General features: G+C 51.6%; 1 protein-coding gene across 4 annotated transcripts in view; it reads left to right on the plus strand.

The window, feature by feature from the left end:
* The window catches only part of CFAP57 (cilia and flagella associated protein 57), a 69931-nt gene that overhangs the window by 31604 nt on the left and 19567 nt on the right, over positions 1–18760 (plus strand). For all 4 annotated transcript variants that reach the window (XM_027579125.1, XM_027579115.2, XM_027579143.2 and 1 more), the window contains exons 12-18: positions 582–743; positions 4944–5099; positions 6234–6327; positions 6950–7140; positions 10372–10545; positions 11672–11830; positions 14243–14386. In XM_027579125.1, coding sequence (XP_027434926.1) covers positions 582–743; positions 4944–5099; positions 6234–6327; positions 6950–7140; positions 10372–10545; positions 11672–11830; positions 14243–14386 — 1080 coding nt within the window. The remainder of the gene's footprint in view (positions 1–581; positions 744–4943; positions 5100–6233; positions 6328–6949; positions 7141–10371; positions 10546–11671; positions 11831–14242; positions 14387–18760) is intronic.

Here is an 18760-nt window from a genome sequence, read left to right on the forward strand (position 1 = left end):
GATCATAGGATAAGTTTATGTTTAGTTTTTTAAGAAACTGCTGAGGTGTTTTGCATTCCCACCAGCACTGCATGAAAGATCCAGTTTCCCCACATCATTGCCAGCATTTGGCATTGTCACTATTTTTTACTTTAGCTGTTCTAACAAGTATGTAGTAATATCTCCCCATAGTTTTAATATGCATTTCCCTAGTGGCTAATAATGTTGAACATCTTTTAATGTGCTTTTTGCCATCTGTATATCCCCTTTGGTAAAATGTCTCCATATTTTTTGCCCACCTTCTAGCTGGATTGTTTGGGTTTTTTACTGCTGAGTTTTGAGAGTTCTTTTTATAATCCAGGTAATAGTTAACTCTTAAGATTCCAAATCCACAGAGGACATAAACACAGTCTTGCTTCTTTTATTCATTAACAGAAGCTTATGAGAGCTCCCTGTCTTATTCTTACCCAGGATCCAGTCTTCCTGCCCGTGAGGGTGTGCCTGCTCAGGGTTGCCCGAATGGAGACCTCACACATAGCCAGATCAGTTCTGGTCATCCATGGCCTCTGAAAGCTTCCACTCTAAGCTCTTTTTCTCCTCAGATGTTGCTCACCTTTGATGACCAATTCTTGCTGACCGTTGCCGAGGATGGCTGCCTGTTTACCTGGAAGGTCTTTGATAAGGATGGTCGGGGAATCAAGCGAGAGAGGGAAGTGGGCTTTGCCGAAGAGGTGCTTGTTACTAAAACAGACATGGAAGAGAAGGTAAGAACCAGATCGAATGAAGAGGGACGTGGAAGTCCCTTACCAGACTGTGTCCAAACCCCTGGGATCGGCATTCGAGGCCCTGTACCCCTGGCTGCACCCAGTGCCCTGCGCAGACTCCCCTGCTCCCTGCACATTTCTGGCCCACACCACCATGCCGCTCTCCTCCCTGTGGCTGGATCTCTTTCCGCCCTCACGCCTGCCCACCATCCTGACTCCTACTCTGCTCTACCTTTAGCCTGTGATCTAGCTCTCCTCCTCCCCCTCTTGGAGGGCAGGAACCATGACAAGCTGTTCTCTTGTGTGACCAGCAGTTCCTAGCCCTTGCTAGACACATGGAAGACAGTCAATACATATCTGCAGAATGGAACTGACAAGCTGAATATGCCAGTTGTGTCTGTGAAACTTAATAACTGCCTAGTGGAGCCTTCTTTATTTAAAAAAATGAAGTATTTAGAAAACATCCCTGAAACCCAGCCTTCTTAATAATAAAACAATAAAAGTAATGATAACCAGCATTTTTTTTTAGATTTTCCATGAACCAGGCACTGTACTAATTATAAGTATTTTCTTGTTTAAATGTGACATCATCTCTATGAAAAAGATACTTTTATTCTCCCCATGTTTCAAGAGGTGACTTTGGAGAAGTTAAGTGACATGTCTTAAGACTAGAGTTCTGCTCTAGATTCAATCTAGAGCCTACTCTCTTAATCACCACTCCAAAGGGCCCTCCCTCCTATGAATGTATCAAACACTCTGGGAAGATGTGTTTTGAGAGTTTTGAGTGGACAGCTAGCTCTGCACCACGCTCCCTAAGGGAGACACCGAAGGGGTGGGAAAGTCACAAGGCTTACAGAGAATGGCAGAGCTATGCATTCATTGCTGTTTATCCAGAATCTCGGGTGCGTTTATTGAATACCTGTGTTTGCTAGGTACTGGGGAGGCATGTGCAAAAAGACAGGCCTGGGCCTGTGATCAGGAAACTCATAGTCAAGTAGAGATGAGTAAAACCATCAGAACAGCCATGCAAAAATGGCCCCAAAGCAGGATGATAAGACCCAGGCATTTCCAGAGATCCCTGCTAGAGCCCCATGGAACTTTCTACAGGAAAGGCAAAGTGGGAGGAAAGGATGAGGGAGAGCCTACGAGAGTCAGGGTCTGACCGACGGCAGGCAGGCAAGTATGTCTCCTCCTCTTCCTTCTTCTCTCTGTTTTCTCCCCCATTCCTCCCAGAGGGTAGGGGAAGAGAGCAACTGGGCGACTTCAGGATGTGCCAAAGGCCTGAGGTGCCTGGGCTGACTCCCAACCCAGCCCCCAGCTTGGCCTAGCAGAGCTGCTGCCAAGCCGGAAGTGACTAGCATATGTTCTGCTCATTTCCTGGAGCCCCTTCTCTCTCTGCATCTGTGAGACCACGCTCTTATTCCCTGTGAGCCTCTCTGTCCTTCCCAGCTCCCTCCCAGCTCCCTCTCACATTTCCGGGGGCTCCTGGGTGGCTCGGTCAGTTAAGTGTCCAACTCTCGATTTCGGCTCAGCTCATGATCTCAGTGTTGTGAGACTGAGCTCCATGCCGGGCTCTACACTCAGTGGGAGTCTGCTTGGATGTTCTCTCCCTCTGCCCCTCCCTGTGTCCCACACTTGCATGTGCTTGCTCTCTTTCTCTCTCTCTCTCTCTCAAATAAATAAATCTTTTTAAAAAATTTTTTAAATTAAAAATAAAAGTCACATTTTCCAGAATTCCCGGCTCTCTTTTTCTCTTATTCCATGATTTTCTATGTGACTAACTCTCAGGACATGATTTACCTACTCATTCAGTCATTCATTCATTCATCCATCCATCCAACTAGTACTCACAGAGGGGTCTGTTACGAACCAGATACCGTACTAAGGTCTGGGATGACAGAAGCTTATGAGAGCTCCCTGTCTTATGCTTACCAAGGATCCAGTCTTCCTGCCCGTGAGGGTGTGCCTGCTCAGGGTTGCCTGAATGCAGACCTCGCACATAGCCAGATCAGTTCTGGTCATCCATGGCCTCTGAGAGCTTCCTCTCTAAGCTCTTTCACAGAAGTGAAAGATATGCAGGGGCCTTTAGCTTGTAGCCGGGGAGGAGGCACGGATAAAATTAAAAAGGGAAATTAAGTGTGTTACAGGTGTTATGAAGGAACGATGCTCTGGGGCCACAGGGGAAGGGACACTGACCCAGGCCAGGTGGTGCCAGAGGAATTGAGCCTTGGATGGAGCCTTCAGGAACAGATGGAAAAGGGCCTTCCACACGAAGGAATGAGTGTGCAGAAGGATGAGAGAGGTGCTCTGGGGAAGACGCTCCCGGCTAGGTGGGGCCGGAGAAGAGAGGGTATGTGGAGCTGGAGCTGGGGGGGGATTGTGAGGGCCTTTTACACCATGTTTTAGTCTTTGGACATTGTTCCTAAGGACCTGCTGAGAGATCTAAGTTAGGGAATGACTTGATGAGATTTGCATCATAGAAAGCCGCCTCTGCAGCCAGGCGGAGAACAGACTGAGGGAGGGAGGAAGGATGATGAGCAGGTGTCCGACACCAGCACTCCCATCAATAAAGGTATTCCACCCGTCCAAGGAAGACCCCAGGGTGACCTCCTCATCTGATAAACATTCATTTAGTGCTATGTTGCTGGTTCTGCCCTAGGCACCCAGGATAAAGCAGTGACGCAAGATAGGCCAAGTGCAACCTGCAGGGAGCGCTCTTCTGAGGAGATGGTCTTCATCCATGGCCCTGTCCCCTTCACCCCACACCCAGTCAGGCTCCACGTTCCCTAAAATCTTGCTCTTGAATCTCTCCATTCCACTCTCCTCCCCCAACCCCCACCTGGACTGTGCAATACCCCCCACAACACACACACAGCTAATCCCTCTGCCTTAGTGCTTGAATCTAGCCTGAGCTGCACACTGACACCAGAGAGGCCTTTCTGAGACCAAATCAGTTTAATCAGGTTGGACAGGACCTTCAGAGGCCCTGTAGGAGAAAATCCTAATTTCTTATCATGGCTGGCAAGGACCTGGATGGCCTGACCCAGTCCAGGCCTCCCACCCATACCACATCACACGCAGTGCCCTGACCAAACATCCCCTCGCTCATCCCCACCTTTGCCCTTGCAGCTTGTGTTCATCCCTCATCTCAGTCTCCCCTCTGTGCCAGGCCTGCACTTGTCCGCTGGCTGGGAATGGGGAAATGTGCATATAACGCACTGTCCGTGGCGGTGGGCGGGGTGGGGGGGAGATGGGCCAAAAGAGATGAGATAGGGATACACAGCGGGGGGTGAGGGGTGATCGTGCATAAGCGAGAGGAAAACACCTGTGTTCCCTCCCTCTCTGTCATCAGCATTACCTTTTTCAGGAAATGAAGGGTGTGTGTCTCACGGTATTTTTAAAAAACTTTGGCACCAGTGAACACAACAGATTGAAAGAAGAAGTCACTAGACACAGGAGCCAGCAAGGCAGGAAGAGTTAAGACCCAAATTAAAGTAATGATAGTGAGACCAGAAGAGGCGTGACAGATGCTGAGAGGGACACACTGACAATCTTGGGGAACCACCTGGCTCTGGGCGCCTCTCACAACTTGTAATGATGTTATTTGGCTCCCTCTGTAGTAAGTTCCATGGGGCAGGCATCATGGTTCAACACATGTTCTCCAAGTACCTACTGTGTGTTAGGCACACTTCTGTATATCAGTATGCAAAGCCAACAAAGATCTCAGCCTTCCTCGAGCTTGAATCCTAATGGGGGAAGAAGACAAAAGGCAATAAACAAAATCATACATAAATTGTATTGGAAAGTGCCTAGATCTAAGAAAATAGTAAAAAGTAGAGCAGAGTGAGCAGGGTCATGAGTGCTGGGAATGGGAAGGGAAGGGTCGCAGGATTAACTAATTTGGCCCGAGTAGACTTCACTGAGCAGGTGGCATTTACGCATATTTGAAGATGACTTAGCGTCATGCCTGGCGCGCAGCGGGGCTTACTGAATGGACGTTGTGAGGGCGGAGGAAGAAGCTCATATGTCTCCTGGTTTTTAGTCAGGGTGCCTTGTGGGGAAGAGATGACAAGTTCTAGTGGAGACACATGAGTTTGAGGCTGGGCAGAGCCACAGATAGAGAGCTCAAGGCCACCAGTTCAAATACTCTAATTCACCCACACTGTGAATGTTCTTGATTCTGGTGTCCTTCTCCCAAAGGCTCAGATTATGTTGGAGCTAAAGACTCGTGTGGAAGAATTAAAAATGGAAAATGAGTATCAGCTTCGACTGAAGGACATGAACTACTCTGAGAAGATTAAGGAGCTAACGGATAAGTTCCTCCAGGAAATGGAGTCCCTGAAAACAAAAAACCAGGTCTGTTTGAGAGACTCAGTCAACACCCACAAATAACAAGACGTTTTCAATTTACTCAAGATGGAACTGGCGTACACTATCCAAGCTACGCTCAAACAATGAACCATATGATAATGTGTGATTTTTCAGCACAGTTGATAACATCGGAAATGCTTACAGCAAAGTGCCAGGTGGAACAAAGCAGAATATAAAACTCTCTATAGTGAACGGTGTTAACCAAGTAAAATAAATACACATAGATTGGTTCGTAAGAAAATAGCTAGCACTGTGATTACCTCTGGAAGTTGGGATTTTGGATCATTGTAATTTTGTTCTTTATACTTTTCTGTATTTTGCAAATTCTCTACAATGAGACCATATTATCTTTATGATCAAGAGAAACTTACTTAAAAACAAAGGATAGAAAAAGAGCTACCAGAATTTCAGGATCGTCGGTAGATTAAATAAAATTAGTCTAAATGGTCCTCCTGTAGTTAGATTTGATCCAGAACTCACCCAGAATAGTTCCTTATTCTCCACATATCTGTCTTGCCCTTCATCCAAAACCCCCAATTTTTGGCTCTGAGGGTATTTGTTTTTTATGTTACCTCCACAGGTCAGAGAGTTTGACTAAAAGAAAAAAAGTCCCTGGCTGTTAGTTTTATTACCTTTAGTCAACAAACATTGCTGTGGGGCCCTCCATAAGCTAAACACAAAGTTATTCCTGGGGGTGGCCCCTCTGCCTGCAAGGAGCTTTCCTGCTCGATTAAAGAGAACACTCCTTAGAAGCTGACACATTAGCACATCCAAGAATTTAGTTGACAGCAACATGCAGACAACAGAGAATTCAAATGAATCTTTACTTTCTTCCACCCCAGAATCCATCTGCTACATGTCCAAAACTGAACTCATCATTGACAAGACCCATTTAGTAGAAAGGATATAAATAGAGAAAGTCTAGAACTTTCAGAGCAGAATATAATGTAAATAAAAAGTGATAGCTTGCTTGTTGCTCATGGAACAATGCTTGGTGCAGAATAAGGGCTTGAGAAATATTTGTGAGTGAAGGAGGATGTCACTTACAAAATGTGTTCTTGCCCTAGGGCAGCTTTCAGCAGATGTGTGGGAATGAGAACAGTCCATTCTGTGTTTTAGGTTTTAAGAACAGAAAAAGAAAAGCAGGATGTGTCCCATCGGGAACGCATTGAGGACCTGCTAGACAAACAGAGCCAAGAACTGCAGGACCTGGGTGAGTACCCAGGTAGAGGCCACAGGGTTGGGTGGGGGCAAAAGTCTGAGAGTCCCCCGGACCTCACAGAAGTCCCAGGTAATCTGGCTTTATCTGTCCACAGGCTACATTTATGCCCTGGATCTCATTGTGGTTTTTACTCCTGTGTATTTGCTCATTCGTTAAACACGTACTAAACACTTACTGCATGCCAACAGGAGGTACAGAAGAGTGCGGGTCTGGAGCCTGATAGGCTGTCATGGGTCCCAGACTCACCAACCACATCAGGTGCTCTGGGGAGTCACCTAACCTCACTGAGCCTCAGTTGACTCTTCTGTAAAACAGGGCTGCTGATAACTATGTTGCATATTCAAGACATTCTTCTTGGCCCCGAACCCCCAAACATCCCTCTGCCCTTTCCTGGAAACCTTCTGCCTAGCCGACACTGTGGGGGCATCTGGCTGCCTGATGAGCTGATGGGGTGCGGGCAGGTGAGGAAGCTGGGCAGGCATTTGCCTCACGGCTTTGGAGGTACCTGCCCTAGCTGCTGCTGGCAGCGAGTGGGAGAGCTCAAAGGCTCCGGGGTGGCCCTGAGGTCACTGCTCCTGTCCCATATGAAATAATCATCCTTGCTTCTCTCCAGAATGTTGCAACAACCAAAAGTTGCTTCTAGAATATGAGAAGTACCAGGAATTGCAGCTCAAGTCCCAGAGGATGCAGGAAGAGTATGAAAAACAGCTTCGGGATAACGATGAGACCAAGAGTCAGGCCCTGGAGGAGCTGACTGAGTTTTACGAGGCCAAGCTGCAGGAAAAAACCACCCTTCTGGAAGAGGTACTCACCAGAAGCTGACCTGCCACCTCCCTTTCACGGTGCATCCTGCAGGCCTGGCCTGTGACCAGCCCGGAGAGCTGTGGGAAAGCCGGCCTCACTTTTGCCTTCCATCCCCTCCTTTCAGCATGCATGCATTTGGCCTTGGCGTCTGCTCGTTACCATTTCTTTCCCTCCGGACCAGGGAACCCAGTGAGCTGGGAGGTGCTCAGCTTTAGGGACTGAAATTCTGTGGACGGGCTACGTTCATATCTGCTGTTCTATCCTAATTGTACCTTCAAGCCTTACGGACTGGGGAGACCTTTTTAGGAGAAGTGGGTAGGACCTAGGGAGGAACCAAGGCCATGAACGATGGGGCAGGTGGTTGCCTGAAACCCTTTAGCCACTTTTTGTGTCTTACAAGATGAAAGCATTCCTTCACTGATTTAACAAACCCAGATGGTATCTTACTGGTTTACCAGCTTGAGTGTTGGGTGACCACGAGAAATAACGACCGGGGGCCCGGTTTTCAGTCGTGTGAGGGAGGTGGTCACACAGATGGATCCTTGGAGAGATACGCACAGGATAGCCGGGGGACGCAGACCGCCCGGAGGGGGCAGGGCCGGCTTGCAGGAGCCAAGGAGGCCCAGGAAGAGCTGAAGCCGGAATGAACAGGAGATGGGGGGAAGTGCAGAAGGGAAGGGCACGCAGGCAGAGCCGCGTCAGAGAACGTTCAAGCAGTTTGGGTTGCCAAAATATCTAGTTTCCCAAGATGAAGAGAAAACTGAGAAGAGCCAGATGGCCGCCTTTTCCACGTGAAATTGCAGCAGATGGCACACTGTAAGTGAGGGGCAGGAGAGCCAGGGAGCTGTGGAAGGGGTTTTGGAGGGAAGGAGGCAGGGGGCGACAGAGAAGAGGACTGGCAGGTGCGTAGCTGAGCGCGCAGCCGAGGTTATATACCTGATTTCTGGTGGCCTTCGTCCCCCCGGGCCGCGTGCTTTCCCACAGCAGGGCTCGGCAAGCAGGAAGGCGAGTGAGGAAGACGTGGAGCAGCCCTGCTGCCTGGCTGGGGTTTTACTGAGCGGTGCCACAGACAGACACTGGTCGTCTGGTGAGCAGCCAGCAGGTCCGGGCCAGAGAGCGGTAGAGAACTGAGAGCCTGGAAGACAGTGGGGGAATCGGGACAGGGCCGGGGGACGTGGTGAGCCGGAGAGCTGTGCCGGATACCTGGGGTCCAACAGGGAGATCACCAGTGCTGGGGGGCAGGGCCTGCATTTTCAGGCTTTAGATGTGGCCCCATTCCAGGGCTGGACCTGAGCATGGGTGGCTGAGGCCATAGTGAGACGGGGCTCAAAGCACCCTGGGACATTACAGGACCCTCTGTCACCTCCCCCAGTTACAGCAGGAGGACTGAGTCGGCACCCAGAAGTCTTCAGTGAGCTGGGAAGGGAGCAGGCAGTGGGGGATAAAGGAGGTGAGAGGTGGAGGGTGGAGGGCTCCTCACAGCTTGAGCCTCTGACAGAGCAGGCTGAGCTCTGACCGCCACACTGGGACTGTTCCCTGCCCCGGCCCTGCCCGGCTCTGCTGGCCTCCCAGCCCTGGTCTCCGGGCCCTGCCTGCCTCCCAGCCCTGGTCCCCACTGCTGCCCATCCAGCTCCCTCCCATCCAACCACGTGGAGTAGCCAAGTTCCCCACACCACCTCTGAGCCTCTGCTCTGGATGATTCCTGGCCGCTGGTCCTCCGCCTTACAGACTCAGGACGAGACCCAAATCCTGGAGGGATTCTTCACTGCCTGTCTCCCCTCCCACGGGGCTAAGCAGCCTTCCTCTGTGTCCTCAGGGCCCCCAGACTCCTTGCTCTTACACGGCCTATACAGTAGCATCCTGCCTTTACTTCCCCCCCCAACCCCGGCCCCGGCCCGGGGAGTTTCTCAAGGGCAGGGACTGTGTCTCACCCATCAGTGATTTTCAAACCCTGCAAGGGATGGGGGTGTGTCCTAGATGTTCCAGAAATGTTTGTCCACTTCCAGTAAACTGATCTGAGTTTCGCCTTTGGGGGCTTGGGGATTGGGCGGAGGGGGATGAATCTGCCCTGAGGGGAGAGAGGCTGGCCTTCTTCCCAGGACCTCTACAGTGATTACAACCCGTTTCTTCTTTTGAGTCAAAGATTTCAACTCAGAACTTCCCTAGGGAGCTCCCACCTGGCAGGCCTCCTCGCCCACTTGGCTGGCCTACTTTCCTTTTTAGCCACATCTACCAGAGCCAGAGCGGTGGCTGACGGGCGACTCTGGGCTGCAGACAGAGCACACGGCCCCAGGCTTCTGTCTAGCAAGGGTCTGGGGACACATGTTGGGGAAAGAGAGCAGCCTTCCTTGGGAGCCCAGTTTTAAAACCATCTTGTCTCTCTGAGCCCCCGAAGCACTCACTCCAGGAATGGTACAGCTCGCAAGCATGCCAGAGTCAGTGGGAGGGGAAAACAGTGGACTCTGACTTAATCTATAACTTGCACCACTTGGGGGCAAAGAGGAGGCACGCCCGAGTCACCTCTCAGACACTGCCAGGCAGGCGGAGTTAGTTTTCCCAGCATCCGGGCTCCAGGCTTTCACTGTCTATGTACCAGCTGCTGGGCAGTGGATCCCCAGAGGTGAGCAGAGGGATGTGACCCCGCCATCGAGGAGCTTCCATGCCAGTGGAGGGTCCTGTCAAACAGACATCAGTAACATAAAGTGCTGGGGGACGTGCAGGGGACTGGATTAAGGAGCAGGAGGGCAGAGTTCAAGATGCCCTTGTTCAGGTAGCAGTTGAGTACCTACTGTGCGCCCGGGCAGGTTGTAGTCTGGGAACGCAGTGGTGGGCATGAGAGACTGGGTTTCTGCCCTCAAGGAACTCCTATCTAATGGGAAAGGCAATCAAGTAGCTCCGCAAATATAAAGTGACCACTGCCCCAAGTTCAGTGAGGGAAAGCTAGAGGAAGCGTGGGTGTCGGGGTGAAGACCAGTGGTGGAGCAGGTATGAGGGTGTCGGGAAGGTGGTGGTTGAAGTGATGGAGCCTGCGGCCTCAGCCCGCAGGGAGAGAAGGGAAGACAGAGGACAGACAGGAGGACAGTGGAAGGCCTGGGGGCCCGTGGTCTTGGTTCCCGTGTCTGTAATAACACTTGCCCTCCCATTCCACACAATAGGCCCCATGTGCACCTCTCCTCCTGGGCCTGGGCAGCACGAAAGTGTCGTGTGTCCCTTCTCCCTTCTCTGAGCCAGGCACAGGAAGATGTCAGGCAGCAGCTGCGGGAGTTCGAAGAGACCAAGAAACAGATTGAAGAGGATGAAGACCGAGAAATCCAAGATATCAAAACCAAGTACGAGAAAAAGCTTCGGGATGAGAAGGAATCAAACCTGCGGCTCAAAGGAGAAACAGGCATCATGAGGAAAAAGGTATGGCGCCGTCCTGGACAGGCCTGGGCTCAGGCAAGGGCTCCGTTGCCCAGAATACCTCCACCCTGCCAGGCAGGCACACCCTTCCCACCCCTCCTCGGGGCTCTCCCTTCTCTGTCCTTTTCACAGGGTTAACAACATTCACCCTGACACTGATGGACGCCCCTGGCTTTCATTTACGGGCAAGTAGGATTTAGTCAGTTTTCAGAGTTAAACCTCTGGTAGAGGGGCGCCTGGGTGGCTTAGTCATTAAGCATCTGCCTTCAGCTCAGGTCATGATCCTAGGGTCCTGGGATCGAGCCCCGCATTGGGGCTCCCTGCTCCGCGGGAGGCCTGCTCCTCCCTCTCCCGCTCCCCCTGCTTGTGTTCCCTCTCTCGCTGTGTCTCTCTGTGTCAAATAAATAAAATCTTAAAAAACAAAAAACAACAAAAAAAACCTCCGGTAGAAATGGAGATGAGGCCTTCTGGAGGTTAGGTCAAGTCCTAGAGGCGTCCTTAGGCTCTCGGTGCAGGGAGCTCCGGGTGGGAGAAGGACTAAGGCATAGGGTGCTTAGTTTACGAGGCGGGGCAAAGAGTTCACAGATCCTTGTAGAATTGCCAGTTTCCGCAAAACGTTTAGCCTTAGAGAAGCCAACTTCAAAGCAAACTCATGCTCCTTACCGTTAGAAATCACACTGCTTATCAATCAGGGACAATGTCGTCTTCCGTTCTTAGACATGGCCAAGGTGGCTCATCCATTACAATATCTATGACCTTGAAGGGGCACGGATCCCCACCTTTCAGGGTTGGTGTGGTCATGGAAAACTCTGAGTCCACCTGGGGAGTTGGTCTCTGACCTTCTTGCCGCAGACAGTCCATCCTCACAGAGGGGAATGGGACTGGATCTTCCCAGGCAGGATGATACATCACTCATGTGGCCTAGGAAATCCCCAGACCTGTCCCAAATAAAAAATTCACTCCTCAAAGCCCAGAAATGTTGAGTGTGAGGTGTGTTTTTCAGCCCACGAGGGTGGAGAGTCCGGGTCACAGTTTGGTGATGGGGAGTCTGTAAGCATACAGGCATTTGGGAGGCAGAGAGAGGGGTGAAAAGACTCTGTTGTCTCTGCTGCTGCATTTGTATCCGCAGTTCAGCAGTCTGCAGAAGGAGATCGAAGAGCGAACCAATGACATTGAGAGCCTGAAGGGGGAGCAGGCGAAGCTGCAAGGAGTCATTAAGTCCCTGGAGAAGGACATCCTGGGCCTCAAGCGGGAAATCCAGGAAAGAGACGAGACGATTCAAGACAAGGTGAAGGCTCATCTCTGTCCTCCCTCAACCACCACCTAGTTGGACCCGGGGGGTGAGGACAAAGCTCAGGAGAGAGGGCCCCTGGATGCTTGGAACACATTCGCGGAACCCGACGGGGGATGGATGGTCTGCGAGGTACCTGCTGTGCACTTGGTACTGGGCTGATTGCTGCAAACACACCACACTCGGTTCTCCCAGCGACCCCAGGGGCCACGAGGGCCCCAGCTGTAGAGCTCAGGAAACTGAGTTCCAGGTGGTTTGGTATCTTGCCCAAGATCATATAGTCTATAGGCAGCGGACTTGGGCTAAGAACCTAAGTCAGCCAACTGCAGGGCCCGTGCTCCCTACTGCTCCAGGCATCCTCGAGTGACTGTGCCCATGGACGGGGGGCAGCCCACCCACCTCCTTGCCCCTCCCTGGGGTTGGCCTACAACTGCTGGGTGCTCCAGCAGTTACCAGAAAGCTGGTATCCCTTTTCAGGATGCGTTTCTTACAAAAACACTTAGAAAACAGACACATCACATTTTGTGAGGCTTACCAAAATTTTGGATCCTTCTAAGCAAATCCAGGCTGTGTGCCCTCCTGCCCATCTCCTCACCACTCCCGCCTCAGGCAGGCAGAATTGTCCAGTGGTTGAGATCATGGGCTTCAACTCTGGTTAATTGGGTTCCAGCACAGGTCTGCTATTTATTGGCCACAGGACATTGTGCAACTTCTCTGAGCCTCGTTTTCTCACCTGTGAAGTGGGGTCCTTCAGGGGGTCTGCTAAGGGGAATGCGATTGTGCCTGCATGAAATTTCACATGTGAGTGTTTGTGTATGTGTCTGGGTGTTGGGGTAGGGAAGGTCCAAAGCTCTCTTCAGATTCTCAAAGAGGGGTAAAGAGGGTAAGGCCTCCTGACCTAAAACTGCAACAGTCTCCTATCCAGCCAACGACCTTCCTTCCCACTCCCTACCCCTGCTCCCCACCACCATACTCTGTAACTGTGTCACTCTTCCACTTAAAATTCTGCCATAGCTCCCCATTGCCTGTGGCAGGGACAGCAAAGGTTTTTCTGTAAAGAGCTAGGTGGTAAATATTTCGTCTTTGCACACAGTGTGGCCTCTGTCACACTACTCAGTTCTGCCGCTATGTTGTAAAATCAGCCGTAGACCCCGCATAAATGAGTGGGCTCAGCCATGTTCCAATAAAACTTTATTGGAAACAGGTCAGATTTGACCCAAGGGCCATAGTTTGCCAACTCTAGCCTCCTGGATACCTTCTGAACCCCCTTGAGCCCAACAGGCAGGACCGCAGCCTCCTCCCCTCCTCTTCTCCAGCCCCATTTCTCACTTCCCCGTGAACCACTGCTTTACGCGCCCACTGGTTATTCTTGGCACCCTCGGTATATACTGTGCCTTCGGCGCTGTCCTCTTTTACAACACCTCTCACAGGGTAGGGCTACACTTGTTGACACATCTGCTTTTCCAGCTGGTGCTTTCTCCGTAAGGGCAGGGGCTGTGTCATAGTTCTATTTGGCATCTCAGCCAAAGGTCTTCATTCGGTAAACAGTTGATGGATGGATAGATCTGCATTCCAATTACTATCGCTGTGTAACAAATTATCCCAACACTTAGTGGTGCAAAACAACAACTGTTTCATTATGCTCTCAGATTCTGTGGGTCTGGCATTCGGACAGGCTACAACAAGATGGCTTGTCTTTGTCCCCAGTGGCAGGGACCTTGCTGAGCCTCAACCAGGGGTGACTCAAATAGCTGGGGGCTGGAAGATCAGTATCCAGTGTGGCTTCTTCATGCACCTGTCCAGCCCCTTGGCCGGGAGGGGGCTGAGAGGCTGGGTTCAGCTAGGACTGACCACCAGAGTACCAGCGTGCTCCTCAGCCTGACGGTCCCAGTGTAGCGGGACTTTTTCCAGGGCAGATGGCTTCCCTCAGAGCAAAAGTCCCAAGACAACCAGGCGGAAGCTGCTTGGCCTTTTCTGAGCTAGCCTGGGAAGCCACACAGCATCCTTGAGCGCGTTCTTCGGGTTATAAGCAAACCATAGATCAAGCCAGATGCAAGAGAACCGAATTAGATCTTAGCTCCTGACAGGGAAGCATACGGTCCCATTGTAGATAGAAGAGCCTGTGGGACGAGAGATGCTGTGGAGGCCAGCTTTGGAAAATACGGTCATCCACAAGCCGTACTTGAATGAGTGAATGAATGAATGAACGAACGAATGCAGTCCTAGCACAGAAACCACAGAGGCAGGGCTGTAGCTTCATTGGGGGAGCCAGCCTTCGTATCCCCGGCCGAGAGAGCAGTCTGTGGCCTTCTCGGCCAGGGCACAGGATTGATGTCCTTTGCCTAAAGGGGATGCCATATACCACGGCTTCCTGCTCTCTCTCTCACTTCTCTCTCATCTCACTCACAGGAGAAGCGCATCTATGATCTGAAAAAGAAAAACCAAGAACTAGAGAAATTCAAGTTTGTCCTTGACTACAAAATAAAGGATCTGAAGAAGCAAATAGAACCACGAGAGAATGAGATCAAGGTGATGAAGGAACAGATTCAGGAGGTGAGAGCCATCTGCGACACTCGGGCCTCTTGGACCACTGCTGTCTCCTCCCCGACTATTCCTGACTGGCCTGGGGGGTGGCAAGGAGAGAAAGCTCTCCTCACAAGCCCTGCCTGCTCCCAAGGGGTGTGGGCCTCCACTCTGCAGGGGAAGCCACAGGAAAGGCCCAGCGGGGAGTTCAGTGGTGCAGAAGGGAAATTCTTTAAGGTTTGGCTTGGGGCGGGGCGGGGCGGCGCGGGGCGGGGTGGGGGGGCGGTGCCTGGGCCCCACCCGCACCTCAGTGTGCGTTCTCTGGGGGGCCTTCGGCCACCAGGGGGCGGTGTGTACTCAGCCACCAGCCCGTTGCAGGAGAAAGCAACTTTTTTTTCTGTCTGGAAATGGTGGGGGCATATGTGAAGCTGCAGTGTTTGGACTCCATCTGAGGAGGAATGGGAAGTCATGAAGGCTCTTGAGAGGAGAGTGGCAGCTTTAAGTGTGTGTTCTGGGAAGCAGACAGGACGAAGGTAGAGAGGAGAAATTAGGAGCAAGATCAACAGGACAAGGGCTCCTGAGAGTCCGGTGAGGTACAAGAGTCCCTTTCAGCCCCTCTGCTCCATGCGTGTTGCATCTCCTTAAGCAGATTGCAGCTGACAGCGGGGTCCATGGTTGATCTCAAAGCGAATTCCTGGGGCACCTGGGTGGCCTAGTTGGTTAAGTACCCGACTCTTGATTTCTGATTTTGAGGTCATGATCTCAGGGTCAGGCTCTGTGCTCAGCGGGGAGTCTGCTCAAGGATTCTCTCCCTCTCTCTTTCTCATTCTCTTCTCCTCCCTCTGCCTCTCCCCCACTCTTGTGCCCGTGCTTTCTCTCTCTCTCTCTCTCTCTCTCTCTCTCTCTCTCTCTCTCTCTCTCTTTCTCAAATAAATAAGTCAAAAAAAAAAAAAAACTGAATTCCTGACTTCCCCTTCCTCCTGTTTCCCGTTTCTCAGTAAATGGTACCACAATCCACCCAGGCGCTTAAGGTATAAGGATAGAGTCTTCTTGATTCTTCTCTTCCCCTAACTGCTGTATCCAAATGATTGCCAGTGCCTATCTGATGGACTTCTAAGAGACAGCTCCAGTCCAGGCCTCCTTCCTCTCTGCTGCCTCACCTGCGTCCAAGCATCAGTCATCTCTCATCTGGACTTGACTCCCGCCTCCAGTCTGGGCTCCACATAGAGGCCACAGCAAACCCCTAGTGGTGTCCTCTCCCACCTAGAATAAAATCCACACTCCCTACTGGGGCCCTGCATGATCCAGGTGCTACCCCTCTCCAGCCTCGACTCCAGGCTCCCTCCCCAGCGCTAGCCCAAAGGCTCTCCAGCAGTTCTGCTCCCCATCCATTTTCGCTGATGGTGCTAAGCAAGAGTACAAGTGTGAGGGAGGACCCATGGTCTCAGTGGAATTGGATACCCAGGAGCTATGGTGGAGAAAAGCAAAGCCTTTTCTGCAGGAGACTCAGGAAAGAAGTCGGGTGGTGGGACCCGTCCAGGGCCAGAGTGTCCAGAGAGGGTATGTTCTCGTGGCAGTGACTTACTCCCTGGCCTCCGGGAAGAGGTAGGATGTTCCCAGCTGACCACAGAGCCGCCTCATCTGGGCCTCCTGCCATTCTTGAGTGACGTCAGGGTCCAGAAATGGCAGTCCAAAAAAGAGGGGAGGCCCCACTTGCCTGGAAAGTGAAGGTACTGCAGCCCCCCAAAATCCCTGTCCTGTTTCCTCTCCTCATTCGTCAGGGAGATTTACAGCCAGGTCAGTTACTTTCCACCCCAGCACACCTGAAGGATCATTCACTTTCCCATCAGGAACTGGGCTACCCGTGGCATTGATTCTTAGCAGGGCCTGTCTCTGCACCCTGAGGGTGAGTCCAACAGGGCCCCTCCTACCCCAACCCCTGGTGCCAGTGGCCACCAGGGCTGGTATCTGGGCCCAATTCCTTCCCCAGGGGCCTCTGACTTTGGGGCTTCCTTCTGCGGGTCGGAGACCCATTTGGCGCACCCACTGCGGGTTTCCTGTGAAGTTCCTTTTCCTACAAGAAGGAAGCTGTAAAAAAAATTCTGGCTTGTTTCTGGAGCTGAGACCTCTGTGAATGAAAATCTAATACTTCCTTGATTTAGGTCGCTTCCTGAACATAAACTTTTCCAGCTTCTCTTTGAAGAGACAGGACCCCTTCCTGGGGAGAGAGTGTCCAGAACCTTGTCGTTGTACTTCACACTCTTGTTTACTCATCTAGTGCAGGGCTCCTAAACCTCAGCATTTTCATGTTTTAGGGCGGATAATCCTTTGTTATGGGGAGCTGCCCCATGCATTGTAGGATATTTAGCAACATCCCTGGTGTCTACTCACTAGATGCCAGGGGCCACCCCCCCTTCCCCCAGATGTGACAACCAAAAATGTCTCCAGACGTTGCCAGATGTCCCCTAGGGGGTAAAAGGCCTCTTTCCTGCCCCCTCCCCCCACTGAGAGTCACTGAGTGTGAGGAGTAGTAACACATGGAAAAGTAGATGGGATTTCCTCCCCAGGAGAAGGATGCTTGTCCCCACATACTGGCTTGTATCCTAGCTGTCCAGCCAGTTATTCAAATTCAGCATATTTCACAATTTTTCTATGAAATAGGTCATTTTTGTTCTCGGCATGTTTTCATGCTTTGCCTGAATCACTTCCTTTCTAACCTAATCGGTCGTTGCTAGCTTCAAAACTACGGAGGAAGAGGTACAGGCAACTGTAGGCACTCAGCCGTGACCTTGGAGAAGCCCCTTTCTCTCTTCCAGCCACCGTTCCCTTGGTCCGGGCACCCTCGGGTCGCCTCCTGACCGGTCTGCCTGGCTCCAGCCTTGCTCTCTTCAGTAGGAGGACCTCGGCATCAGGCCACCTGACCCACCTCAGCCAACCTCTCCGGCCGCCATCCCCCTCCCCCCCTCACCTGCAGCCCCCCCAGACCACCTGTAGCCTGCAGAACTGCACCAGGCGGCCCACGCCTCTGGCCCTCTCTCTCTGCCTGGAGTTCTCCTTCTCCACTCTGACCTCCCATATACCTATTTTTCTCGCAAAACCTGACTGAGCCTCCCTGTTCTGGGTCCCACCCCTAGCTTCCTCCCTGCCTGCGGAGGGCACTTTCTCCCTGGACCTTCCCTTCCTAGCCCTCTAGACCTGCGGTTTTGAAGACAGAAACCCCCTCTTCATCAGTTCTGTTTCCGCAGGCCTGCGACGGCTGGCCAGCCCTCTCCGGTGGGTACGTTCTTTCTTTAGTGGCGCACGTCCCCACACCTGCTGTGTCCTCCACCCGGTGGACACTGCGCCTTTATCTTTTCACTCTTCTTCCAGAAGGCAGGTTGCTTCAAGCACCCCTGTCCTCCCTCACAGAGGCTCCCCTTTGCCTTGGACTTTTGCCGTGCACTCACTCATTTAGACAAATAGCTACTGAGCTCTGCCTTCCTGCCAGGCACTGGGTCAAAGGGCTCTTCTGTCTGTACAGAATGCTTCCAATAACGGTGATAACGTTCTACAAGCTGCCCCTTCATGTCCAGGACATGGATGTGGCTCACTCAGCCTTCCTGGTACCCCAGAAGATGGTCAGGAGCTTTGAAATCTGACCAAAGGGCCTGGGATAGACTAGAGGAGCTACTCCATCCAGCCATGAAAAAACCCAGTGAACTAGCCCATCTCCCCCAAATAGTGAACCTCTCTATTAACAGGAATACTAGTGTCCACCAGATTTGGTGCATCAATCAAACATCACCCCTTTGCTTTGGGCAGGAATTAGATCAACTGAGAGCTCACATACACCTGGTCTCATCCTAATCAGAAGCTCCAATTGTCATTCACATGTCTCTGGTTAATACAAATGCAGTAATGAATAAAAAATCTTTCAGAAGCTCACTGGTGGTTTCTTCCTTTTCTTTTGAAGACGAGACATTCTCCTCAGTTGTACTTTTTTTTTTTTTTAAGATTTTATTTATTTATTTGACAGAGAGAGAGAGGGAGGGAGAGAGCAAGCACAAGCAGGGGGCGCGGCAGGCAGGGGAGAAGCCAGCTCCACACTGAGCAAGGAGCCCGACATGGGGCTTTATCCCAGGACCCTGGGATCATGACCTGAGCCAAAGGCAGCCGTTTAACCAACTGAGCCACCCAGGTGCCCCTCAGTTGTACTTCTAAAGACCTTTACAACAGAATGGTTGAGGTGGAGGGTCCTTAGACTGGGGATGCCTACCTGCTGGTCCCTTACAACTTTCTGCTTAGGGTGGGATCGACTCTGATGGCTTGTGGCCCCAAAAGGTCAAGATCCTGTCACAGGATTTCACAAAGTAGGCAAGGAAGGTGCTTCTCTGCAGAACCCTGCCTCAGTTTCCAGGTTCCAGT

This window comes from Zalophus californianus, chromosome 4 (assembly GCF_009762305.2).
Source record: "Zalophus californianus isolate mZalCal1 chromosome 4, mZalCal1.pri.v2, whole genome shotgun sequence".
Lineage (NCBI taxonomy): Eukaryota > Metazoa > Chordata > Mammalia > Carnivora > Otariidae > Zalophus > Zalophus californianus.